Genomic DNA, 13273 nt, shown 5'->3' with positions numbered 1-13273 from the left:
CTGTGCAATTTTATGTACCAAATACAATTCATTTTTATGTGACCATTTTCCACACCTCTCTTTAACCCTTAGAATTAAACAGGCTATTTTTGTTAGCCCAGGCTGAACCGCTCCTTATAGCTTCAGCATGAGTGGGCAGGGTTAAACTGCTTTAGTCTCAGAGGGTGGATATATGTAAACATCTTGGATTTGTGACATCACAAAAACAGTGAATTCCATATATATAGATTGGGGAGTGTATGGTACATTTTAGTAGTTAGTACATTTACGGCATTTGGCAGACACTCTTATGCAGAGCGACTTACAATTTGATAATTTCACACAGGTAGGTGAAGGCAGTGTTAAGAGTCTTGCCCAAGGACTCTTATTGGTATTGGGTGCCTGCCAAGGGGGGGGTTTGAACCCTAGTCTACAGTGTAGAAGGCAGAGGTGTTACCCACTACACTAAACCAACCACACAACATTTTAAAACTTGACCAGTGTTTACATACTCCATCAAATCCTTTTCATTTCAAAAAGGCAGGGAAATGTTATTGTTTAGCGGTTTAGGCCCTTTACTATTTAGACCCTTTATCTAACAGAACCCCAAAATTAAACTGGTGAAAGCAGTGTACCTTCTTGTGTACACCCAGTCATCAATGGAATGCAAAATCCAGATGGTGATGTTGTTACATTTTTCTGTTATTTCGTTCACTTTAAATTCTTGACCATCTTTTCTTTCTTCTCTTTTATCTTATCTGTTTTCATGTCTTCACACTTAACTGATGAAACCTTGCTGCATTATTACTGCATTTCTGTAAGTGAGTTTCACTCTGTTTCACACACACAGGCTTGAGTGGAGGATGACAGTGATGCGTACCATTTCCCACGAGGCACCCGGCCTCGCGGTGACCGCTGCGGCCTCTTTGGGGCAGGCGTGAGCGGCCCCTCGTCTGGCTTTGGCGGGATTATGCTGACGGCTGGCCGGCATGACTCCGCTGGACCTGTGGCTCTCGCGCTCCATCCCCATGTGCCTCCTGCTGCACAGTCTGGTGCTCATGGCCATCTGCTTCCCCTCGGCCAGCATGTGTCCCAAGGGCTGCGCCTGTCAGCGGGCCGACTACTCCCTGCACGGCCTCAACGTTACCTGCAGCCTGTCCCGCCTGAGGGAGATCCCACCGGACCTTCCTCCAGACACGGTGCTGCTGCAGCTGGACCGCAATCACATCCAGGCAGTGCCAGACCGCGCCTTCCAAGGTCTGAGGATGCTGCGGAGGCTCAACCTGTCCCATAACGCAGTGGAAACCCTTGGAGAGGGTGCCTTCCTTGGCTTGGAGGCCTCTCTAGAGGAGCTGGACCTGTCACACAACCGCATCACCAGCGTGCACAAGGACGCTTTCGCGCGGCTCAAGGCCCGTGTGCTGGTGGACGACAACCCGTGGCACTGCGACTGCGCCCTGCAGCAGGCGCTAGGTGGCATGGCACACAACCACGAGGCGGCAGCACGTGTCCACTGCCGCAGCTCGGAGCTGCGGGACCAGGAGGGCCGACCATTTTTGGCCGTGGACGCCGACCTGTGCAACCTGGCCCGGCGCACCACCGACTACGCCATGCTGGTGACCATGTTCGGCTGGTTCGCCATGGTCATCTCCTACGTGGTGTACTACGTGAGGCAGAACCAGGAGGACGCACGGCGCCACCTGGAGTACCTCAAGTCGCTGCCCAGCAAGCCTAAGAAACCTGATGAGCCTGAGGACATCAGCACCGTGGTTTGACCCTGACAGAACAAAACACGCAAGGGGGCCTGTCGAGGCACTAGCTGTTTACGCCACAAAGGCCTTCGGTGATCGAGGGAGAAAATTCCGAACGAAAACAGGAGCAGATAGATTACTGAGAGCAATTTAGTCTCAAGCACTACTCGAGCTGCATTAATTTTACCAGGGGAGGTTCTATGACATAATTTGTGCTGGATTTGACTGGCCAATCCATGCTGGATCAAATGTCTGTGTGATTTCCACAAATTCTCACAGACCAACCGAACGAGAGCATTACACTATAAGCGCCACACTCAATAACAATAACAACACGGAGCATTTTAGCAGGGATTGTTTTTATTATTGTGAGGGATTGGAGCAGAACTACTGTGCAATCCAATCCGCAGTTATGATTGTCAAATCTAAGAACATTGCAGATTCATACCAGATTAAAATCAAGGATCTCTTCGGCAATCCCTCAAATTACAGTGCCTCTCTGGGTAAAACTAATCCAACTCAAATAGGGCTTTACTCAAGCTAAGACACTGACCATAGATGTAGTCTACTACTCAACATGTGTCTTCTCTTTTCCCAGTCGTGCATTACTGTCGCATAGTATTTAGGTCAATTTGTAATACTATTCCTAACTATGTGTCCACAAGAGTTTCTTGTGACTTCAACCGTGGCATTAGTACAATAACCACTAGATCTTGCAAAGGGAGACAATGTAAATGTTCTGCTTCTGACTGCATTGGAACGTGTGATTTTATGTTCCGGCTGTTAAAATCCAATTAACACAAACTACCCATGTCTATAAAGAGTTGATTAACATATTTATGACCAATACAGGTATTTTGGGAATTCAAATCTCAGGTGTAAATGTTGATATAGATTTCAGTGACTTGTAAAACCCCTAAAAATGTTTTGTTTTTCTGAAGTTTTCTAAGATATTTATTGAGTGGCCTCTTCATACACAGTATCGTTCAGGATGTGGTGTCTAAAGTACACGTCTAAAATCATTCGATTACCTTTAAACTCTACAGACTTTATTAGCTGTTTGATAATCACAAAAGAAAGGGCGTAGACGTAGTGCTCACGAACCGGCAAGGGACGTTTTTTCCGACATCCTTGGATTTTTGTTTCGCTTATCTCTGTTACCTCACTGTTGTTAATGTGTGGTTGTTGAATAGTGTAGCCCTGAAATGTCAGTGTGTTGAGTTCTGTGTGATCCAGACTGCAGTAGCAGCAGAGCACAGTCAATATTTTCTTCGCGGTTGGTTATGTCAAGCAGTTGAGCCCCTTGTTATTTTCCATAACTCACTCTTGGCTATAATATCCCCCCAATGTGCAGCAGCCATCATCAACCCCACACTGGCCATCAATATCACTAACAAAGCAGTTGAAATGACTAATGCGTTTCTGCGAAAGGCAATTCATGGTGAAGTCTTATTCTCGTGCCACATTACAGCTCGGCCTCCGATTTCCAAATCGCTCCTTCCGTTGCAGAGGCGAGAGACGTATGGTGATTAATTTGGCGGATGCAGATGGCCCTGCTGGACCTCACAAATCACATTTCAGAATGGCTAGTTACCTGTGTGCGATCTCTCACTGGGCATATAGTAATCTGACCAGCCCGTATGCGAACTGTAGATCGCAGCAGCCAGTGTTTTTGCAGTCCCGCTAACACTGTTCTGGCAAAACAAGTGAAACAGAGGAGAGCGGTCAAGAAAGACAGAGGACAGGCGCAGTAGTTTTGCACCGCAGCTATGAGGTTAATGTAGCTAACAAATAATACAAGCTTACTCCACCAATTAGCTTCCCTCAAACTGTGCTGAGTTGGTCAGATTCTCAAATAGACTTATGTGGTTTTTGTGGCCCAATCCTATTTCCCTCGCCCCTACCAGTCTAGGGGTAGGGTGTCCAATAGAGGGGTAGGGCGAAGTCTTAGAGCTACATGACCCTCCAAACGGAGGTTTATCAGAGACTCCAAACCGAATCTTATGAGAAAAAAAGAAAAACCGGCAAGATGGCTGAGCAAGCGACCAAAGAAACCCACAAATGTGAGAATTTTCTCCATTTAAAAATACAATAACCACTGTATGATCTTAGTTTAATGTCGTTTCAGTGTATTATGGTCGTTTTCTTTGTAGCAAGCATAAAAAATCGCTAATAACATGCTAATGTCTCGGTAGCTAGCTAGCTAATTTTCACGTTCCACCTTAAGTAGTCCAGCAGTTCTGACACCTGAAGCGCCAGAATGTAACTGCTGCACCATTTAAGGTGGAACGGGGAAATTCGAATGAGAAGCTGGTGCTTCATATCACTGAAGAATTAGCGGTGAGCGATAATAAATATTTGTCTTATACCCCCTCTTTGAAAGCATATGATGCCCTAAATGTGGGAGGAGCTGAATATTTCCCTTCTCTGCTGTCCAAAAGTATCCAGACAGCCCTTCTAATGAGTGAATTCAGCTACTTTAATGTTGCTGCATCTCCACAGAAAACCATTGACCGATAGAATAGGACTTTCTTGAACCTGTTCTCTGGAGTGATGGAGCTCCATTCAATACCTTTGGGATGAGCTGGAGTGATCCAGAACTGACCATCCAACATCAGTACCTGACCTCACTAATGGTCTTGTGGCTGAATGCAATCAGATTCTCACAGCAGTATGCCAACATCTAGCGCAAAGTCTTCCGAGAAGAGTTGAGGCTGTTACTGCTGCAAACACCCTGTTAGTACCCTTCATTTCAGAAGAAGCGTTGGACGAGCAGATGTCTACAGAGTTTTTAATAGCTTAAAACAATAGTAGCAGAATTTTCATACTTTTCATGGATGTTCTTTTTTCCATGTGATGATCATGGCAATGATTTAGACATACAGTTTAGCACAACACTGATTCATGGGGTAGGCCTACCAGCTTCCACGTTAGCTACATTAACCATGTAGATGTCTAAAGCAAACGCTGGACATGTCTTGGCTGAATGAATACATTTAGGATAAGGGGACATTTGTATGAATGTGATTTTTAGCCAAACTATTCATTTAGGGGTTGCTTTCCCAGATAGGGTTTAAGCCTAATCCTGGACTACAGATTCCTTTTAATGAAGAAACTCCATTCAGAATGCTGTGTAGTCCAGGACTAGACCTATCCCCTGTCCAGGAAGCCGACCTTAAGACTTTTAATGTGGGAGAAGATGAGGGTATCACAAGTTGTCACCCCCTCCGATAGATTCATCTGTAAAGTGCTTTCCATTAAATTCTTTTTCAAGTATAATTCCGTCAATGTTTCAAGATTTCTGCATAATTAAATAGTTAAAAAGTCATTCAGGGTGGTTTGATGTGAAATACTGTTCCAGAGAAACTTACCAAGCCTGAATTGTTCACAGTGGTGGTCATAGGAACCAGACGTCTGAAGAGCTTAATGCCTCTAAAATCTCCCTCACAAAAAGCTGTTACATGAAATGGATATGAAACTTTTTCTTATGCTTTATGATACTTTAAAACATATTGTTTAAAATCCATTCATCCGGTGAGGCACGTGCACAACGTTTTAAGGCAATATTGTTCCTAAAGAGACCAATTTTCCAGAATTCTCACTATTGTACCATCATTAACATTACATATGAAAATGAGAAGACGCTGAGTTAAGCTCACTGGTGGTTTTGGATAGTAAATAAAATGGCTATTTTTGTGTTGTAGTCATGGCGACCCTTTGTTCCCATCACCACCACTATAAAGAAGTCTGACTGTTTTTCTACAGTGTACCATATCACATCAAAACGGTCGGAATGACTTTGGCTACGTTCACATTACCTGGTTGAAGTGGCACAAATCTGATTTTTTGCCCTAATGTGACTCAGATCTGATGTTTTCAGGGCTGTGTGGGCACACAAATCTGATCTTTTCAAATCTGACCTGAGCCACTTTCACATGTGGTCCTAGATCTGATACGTATCCGATTCGTGGCCATGTGACCTTAATGTGACGCTCAGATCGGAATTCATCTGCTTTTTTTCCACTGCGTGTGCACCATCATTCAGCGTTACCATGGCAGCAGCGCCGAACAGAAGTTAAAGCCTGTAAACGGTGGAAAAGCAGCACGTCTCACCTTTTTCTCCTTCGTCTCGCTCTAATAATGAAGCTGAGAGCTGATCAGAGTTAATGATCTTCTCAGCGAAGCTCGTTCTGCTCATTAGTTAGTGCTGATGATGCACGTGATTCATTCACGTGACCTTACTGAGTAGGATGTGCGCATGCGGGTCATTTCAGGGCGCCGGTTCGTTCACATTAATGACAGATTTGAACCACTTACCTAAACAAGTGTGAACCATCCTGTCAGAGAGATCGGATCTGAGCAAAAAATCAGATTTGAGCAGTGAGGCTTGTAATGTGAACGTAGCCATTGTTTACACATCAATGACTGAATTATGCAGAAATTTTGAAAAATCTATGGAATTCCCTTATAATGGTTATCACACTCAGAGCGATTCAAAAGAGGGGTGTTGTGTTTTCTCGAGTAAACTCCAGTGTAAATAGCACTCCCGTCATGCGAGAGGGTACGGTTGACGGAAATCCCTTTAAAGCGTTGTCGTTGAATGTACATTGTCTAGTCTGTTGCCTTGTCTGGCATAAGCAGTACCACACATACACCTCGTAGTGCTCGGGAGGGGAGAGGAGCCGTCGTTCTATACACGAACCACAATGAAACACGGTGTAGCCAAGGACTCGGGAGATTTTTTTATAAGTGCCTGAAATAACTCGCCTTTCAATTTCCCATTCTCATGTCAGCCACGCGTCATTCCACTTTGAACGTGTTATTCTCGGCTAATTTGTGCGCGCCCTGCCTTAGGGATGCTCTCTCCTTTCCAACACAAAGACCAAGAGATTAGGAGAAAGGCCGAAGTAAACTCCAGAACTCTTTTTTTGTTGTCAGAGCGGCATGTAGAGCTGATGACTTCGCCTTTATTCAGGTTGTGCAGTAGCGAGAAAGAAAAGCGTGGAATTAAATTGCAGTGTGATTATTTTCTTCCACTCCTGTTTACAGTTTTTCATCTCACCGTGTTTTTTTTTCCAACCCAAAGTACATCAAAGTGTCTTCTGTTCTAAAAAAGTAACTGATTTTGAAGACCTACCACTGAATACCACTGATGGTACATCACATTGTAAGCGCATGTAGAGGAGAAAATGAAAATAAAAGAGGCACTGACTCTGGCTATGGTGCAAATGGTCTCACGTTCATCTTGTCCTTCATTTGTGAGGTATAATGTCTTAAAACAAGGGGGCTAAACCATGTTTTTACCAAATGCAACACTTCACACTAATGAGGCGGTTTAAATTGATGTGTTATGTGTGTTTTTATTTATTTATTTTTTTATTGTACTTTGATGATGTATTTCTATCCATACAGTTTCAGCCAAAACTTCATATTTATTTATGTTTATTAACCCTGTGTACAGTCATTCTAATCTAATCTATATTTGGGTCATTCTACAGAAACATCCATTTTTCTATCTCTCCATAGGTGTCACTGTTGTTACCGATCCTCATTGGTGTTACATATAAGAAAGGTAACACCAGAGACATTTTTAATTAAAAATGCATTTTACAAAACGGCTGCTACAGAGAATCAAACCACATGTTAAAATATCTAGTTTAATCCAATTATATTCTATTTTTTCACAATTATCTAAGAATAAAGCAGGTCATACTAGTGACTTCAGCTAAAAGCTTCATATGAAATCATGAGCATGATAGGTAAATAGGAAGTCATGTGATGTCATCAGTGTGATTTTATATATATATATATATATATATATGTGTGTGTGTGTGTGTGTGTGTGTGTGTAAATCTTCAAAAATATTTTTGTTATGCAGTAATACCAGTGACACGACTCCTCGGGACCACAACTTTCATTAAATAATTAATAATATTTATTTGCATTTGTTTTCTTTATGTCATTTAAATCATATATTTCATAGTCATGTATAGATTATTGCAGTTGAAATTGTAGAAAAACATGTTTTTACCTCTAAATATGGCACTGACCCTTTACACATGACTGTGAGGACGAGCTCTTCTGTGGTGCTTGGAATTTTATATGATTGACTTGAAAATCAATATTGCTAAATTGAGGCCTCAATGGTTAAAATAACTTCTTGTTTTATTTTAAAATATAAATAAATTGTAACCCTAACATTTTTAAGTGTAATATATCTGTAAACGCTAGCGACACAAAACTCAACGTTTCTGTAGAATAACCCATATACAGTAGAAATGACTGTACATAATTATAGGCTATATAAACAAAACATCACCAACTAATGAACTCCACGCATACAGACTGAATGCCACGTGAAACGACTATAACGTAGGTTATCCAGTCTGGTGCAGAATGCTGGGCAATATGCAAGTTAAACAAAGACACTTCCATGAGATCTGCTTTCCGGTAGAGAGTGAAATGGACGGGCTTGTTCAGAAGGAGGGTGCCAGCGGCACCAGATTGGCAGTATTTTCCTTTATATATTTCCATCCAAACAAACACAGAGAGCCACAGGACGTTAACAGTGTTGCATGCCGTCTGTGCAGAATACATTTGTCATCATAAATGATTAAGTAATATTAGAAAATAGCCCAGATGGTAATTATTATGTGGTAAGTATAAAACCATCAGGGAAAATGCAAGTGAAGCAGAGAAACCAGGGATCAGTTCTCTGGACATTCCCCAGACTCAAAAACTGCTTCCACACCAGGCCAAACACACCAAACTCTCAGAGCAAATGGCCCTGGGTCCTCAAGTGAAAATGCCCTAAACACATTTAAAGCATTTAATCCTAAAGGCTGCACAAGCATGCTTAATGTGGCCCACTAGAAGGTTGCCCTTTGGCCTTACCACTCCCTGACCCAAAAGGGAGAACAAGTAGAGCTTTTTAGAGCTTTTACTTTTGTTCATTCTGTTCATCCTCTGCCATTTTTTTACCAAAAAATGATACAGGCCTAACATTCATTACAGAAGCCTTTGAGCAAGGCACCTAACCCCCAACTGCTCCCCGGGTGCTGCGGATAGGGCTGCCCACAGCTCCGGGCAAGTGTGCTCACTGCCCTCTAGTGTGTGTGCATTCACTAGTGTGTATGTGGTGTTTCACTGCTCGGATGAGTTAAATGCAGAGGTGAAATTTCCCCGTTGTGGGACTAATAAGGGTAATTTAATCGTAATCTTAATGCATTCATACCTCAATTTGAAACCTACCTACCATAAATATTCAGTCAGCACAACCAGTGTGTCCAAACTTTTGACTGGTAGAGTAGGTTGTTTTTGCACTGCACGGACCACCGGCTGCTCCAGTTAGGAAGCTAACACTATTAGCATTCATTCTCCGCCTCCATAGAACAAGTGTTTTTTGCTCATATTTTCACATTTGACAGAAAAATATAAGCTTTGTTTTATTCTGCATATGATGCTGTAGGCCTTTGTTGCACTGTATTAATTCATGTCAGCCCAACCAGCTAAGCTAGTTAGCAAGCAGGATAGCTAATGTGTCAGTTCATGCTCTCAAAAGGAAAACTGAAGCTTAGCTTGACTCACATGATTACACATGAAATCATAGACATTTTGTGAGAATGTGCCACAGCCGGTTTATGAGGAGCCTGGCCGTTTCCTATCTGTTATATATCAAAAAACAGGACCTCTAAACAGCAGAGGGCGCCTGCGAGTGAGTCCTCAATGAATGGGAGTGAATGGAGCTGAACGGCTAAAAACGAACAGTTAAAATAGTTTCTAATCACTGAACCAGAACGTTTCTTTAATTTTTCACTAAAACAACAAAGAAATATTACCTACATATTTCTTCTTTTCTACAGTAAACGGGTTTTGGGCAGCGGTAGGCGGGCATTACTGCTAGAGCGTGATGATTGATTGGCGAGCGGAGCAGCTCATTGGCTGTTCGCGCTCAAAGACTCATGTATGTTCAGACTCATGAACGTACACGAGGCGCCGTTTTAAACTCCTATAACTCGAGTTCAAAAGTTCTTAAAAATATAAGCAGTGTTAAAATGTTTTATGATATTCAGTGTTCAGGAAATGATCCCATTCTTTTATATTAAAAGTGTTGCAGCATTTATAAACTATGATTTTGCTCAAATGCTCCATATGATCCCATTGATTTTGGGCTCACTCGTGAGCGCCCTCTAGCGTTTGAGAAACCCAGAAGACATTGCAGAGTGGGAATTCTCCTCTCTACAAGTTCTCTGGAATGTGTGTGCAGAGCACTGCAGTTTCCTTTCAGATTAGCCAATAAGCTAACTAGCTAGTAAGCAAGGTGGGCTAGCTAATTAGCCAAAATGCTTTAGAGTAGCATAAAATGAACATTAATTACGGTTATTGTGACAGTTCCAGCTCGCTCAAGCAGGTGGACAATGAACTAGAACTAGAACCAGTGGTTCCTGTTCTAGTTAGTTCTTGTTTTTGAATCTTCAGTGGAAAACGCATGTTAGCAAGAGGATAGCTGGCCACTGTAGGCCCACTGACAGCGAAGCTGGTGGCTCACTGGCTTTTCGGTCAGTGTTTTCTGAGCGGCCCACTGCTGGTTAAGCAGGATATTAGACAAAATGTTACTTTTCATCGCTCATTTTTACTCACAGTCCAATTTACTTATTTTTCCTTTATTTTTTTATTTCATTATCCTTTTTAAATTAGTTCACCAAATAATTTTAATCTATCACAGTGAATTTTAATCTAGCCCAGTCATTTTTTTAAATTGTTTGTAACATTTGCCTTGGTGTATTTTCCAAAATAAAAGGCTCTGTGCGTTTAAAATCTGTTTGAGGAGATTAAAAACTAGTTAGACCTTGTATACTGGGCAATAATCTGGATGGACCAGCAGTGGCATACAGTCAGCAGGGTGCTGACCTTTGCAAGCCAGTGGACCGATATATGTTTGCTATCTGGGTCCACATGGTTCTGAGTTGTGCATGTGTGTCGTTCTCACAAGATGAAGTGTTTATTTTTGTGAGTCGAGTACCATTTGTGGAAATTTGCATCTGTTGGTGAGAGTGGTCCTCAAATGCAAAGTACAAGATCATGAATAAGGCATGGGCCGAATGTTGATGAGGGGCCAGTTGGAACGGAATCGCAATGAAGACAATTGTGTTTGAAGTGAGACAAGAGCCAGCTTGCCAACGCATCACTAAAAGCACCAATATGGCCATACATGAATGCAGCTGTCTTGCTGATGGCTAACACTCTCTAACGCGCTCTCTCTCTCTCTCTCTCTCTCTCTCTCACTATCTCTCTCTCTCTTTGTATTTAAAGCTTGGATGCACATTAATGAATTTTCAGCAGAATTATAGAGTACTTTAGCTCAAAAATTAGCCCTCGGATTGGATCTATTTTTAAGTCTGACCACATAGGGCCAGAGCATACCTGGTGGTCACTGTCCAAAAAGTGCAAAAGCCAAAAATATTTAGTTTTACAGATATACAATATGCAAACTGATCAGGTATCACATTATGACCACCTCCTTGTTTCTCCGCTCATTGTCCATTTTATCAGCTCCACTTACTATATAGGTGCACTTTGTAGTTCTACAGTTACAGACTGTAGTCCATCTGTTTCTCTGCATACTTTGTTAGTCCCCTTTTACCCTGTTCTTCAGTGCTCAGGACCCCCATGGACCCTCACAGAGCAGGTACTATTTGGGTGGTGGATCATTCTCAGCACTGCAGTAACACTGACATGGTGGTGGTGTGTTAGTGTGTGTTGTGCTGGTACGAGTGGATCAGACACAGCAGTGCTGCTGGAGTTTTTAAACACTGTGTCCACTCACTGTCCACTCTATTAGACACCTTGTCAGTCCACCTTGTAGATGTAAAGTCAGAGACGATAGCTCATCTGTTGCTGCACAGTTTGTGTTGGTCATCCTCTAGTCCTTCATCAGTGGTCACAGGATGTTGCCCACAGGACGCTGTTGGCTGGATATTATTGGTTGGTGGACTATTCTCAGTCCAGCAGTCACACTGAGGTGTTTAAAAACTCCAGCAGCACTGCTGTGTCTGATCCACTCAGACCAGCACAACACACACTAACACACCACCACCACGTCAGTGTTACTGCAGTGCTGAGAATGATCCACCACCCAAATAGTACCTGCTCTGTGAGGGTCCATGGGGGTCCTGAGCACTGAAGAACAGGGTAAAAGGGGACTAACAAAGTATGCAGAGAAACAGATGGACTACAGTCTGTAACTGTAGAACTACAAAGTGCACCTATATAGTAAGTGGAGCTGATAAAATGGAAAATGAGCGTAGAAACAAGGAGGTGGTCATAATGTTATGCCTGATCCGTGTATTTTTAGTCTATCATTAACCCAGTGGGAATTACTGCAGCATCCAAAATTGTGTGTTTTAGGGAAAAGTAATGTTTCTATATGTTCCAGCATAGTTTATAGACGTATTGTACTTGTTCATAAGAAGACCACGTCAAACAGCTTGATAAAGGCCCGTGTTCCATCACCTTGAGTGTTATCTCCTGCCTACATGTTCGTATTTCAAATTCATGACAGTAATTAAGGCAGGCTTTCATGGTCATACTGTGCACACAGGTTCTACCCATTTCTGTGAAAGAAATGAATCATCAAGCAGCCCCTCATTTGGGAGACTTTTGAAATTGGAATAATTCCCAAAGACAAATTACGCCGGCCATCAAAGAACTGTCAAAAAGTTATTTTAAAAAGCTCGTTTTTTTATAGCCGCATGTGAGTGGCATTTTGAATTACCTGCGAAAGCTTTGTAGTGACAGAAGGAGTTGTTTCGGTGTTTTGTATGAGCATTAGGCTGCACGGCACAGGCCTGAGAGATAATTGCTGAAAGATAGTTTGACCTTGAATTCAAATCGTCTTAAGATGATCCTAACTCGATTATGATTTTGTCCTCGTCACTGTAGCCATGCGGTGGGCTGGCAAGAACCTTATTTGAGAATATCTCCCAGGACCAGTCCTGCAGGGTGTCGTATACCTCAGAAGTCATCGTTCTGCAGTCAGTGTCATTGACCATATTAGGAACTCTGGAGCTAAGCTCATTCCTATAAGGGAAAAATGAATGGCATTTAACAAAATTGCTGTTATTGCATCCTGTTGTTACAAAAAATCATCCAAACCTGTTACTTTTTTCCTGTACGTACGTTTTCCCTCCGAATGCCACTGGATCTTCTCAATTACAAGGTCTCTAAGGACTCAAAATGCAAATATAACTAAATGCGAACTAACACTGCTGCACACTATCACTTCATAAACAGGCAACCTCACCTAAACAACACACACAAACCAGCAAGCTTTGTCAAATGTGGCAGCAAAGTTGCTTTGGCAGTTTGGTACAGTTTGAAATGCTGGTGTTGGTATATAATACTGTAAAGGTTTAATAGTAGACTTACTTTCATGCAGCGTCATTCAGTGCACAGCTTGCTTGTAGCATGTATGTAGCATTATTAATATAAATGACTACGAAACAACCAATTCGGAGGATCCAGTGACATTTTGGGGGAAAACC

At 42.3% G+C, this 13273-nt stretch overlaps 1 protein-coding gene across 1 annotated transcript; it reads left to right on the top strand.

Moving 5' to 3' along the window:
• Window positions 1–968: 968 nt before the first annotated feature.
• lrrc3b (leucine rich repeat containing 3B) lies at window positions 969–3454 on the top strand. Its single transcript, XM_036565747.1, has one exon. It carries the CDS (start codon window positions 969–971, stop codon window positions 1752–1754), a length of 786 nt encoding a protein of 261 aa, XP_036421640.1. The 3' UTR covers window positions 1755–3454.
• Window positions 3455–13273: the final 9819 nt, after the last annotated feature.

The sequence above is a fragment of the Colossoma macropomum genome, unplaced genomic scaffold, assembly GCF_904425465.1.
Source record: "Colossoma macropomum unplaced genomic scaffold, Colossoma_macropomum, whole genome shotgun sequence".
Taxonomy (NCBI): domain Eukaryota; kingdom Metazoa; phylum Chordata; class Actinopteri; order Characiformes; family Serrasalmidae; genus Colossoma; species Colossoma macropomum.
The sequence above is the reverse complement of the archived record's forward strand: the minus strand, read 5'-3'. Positions and strand labels throughout refer to the sequence as shown.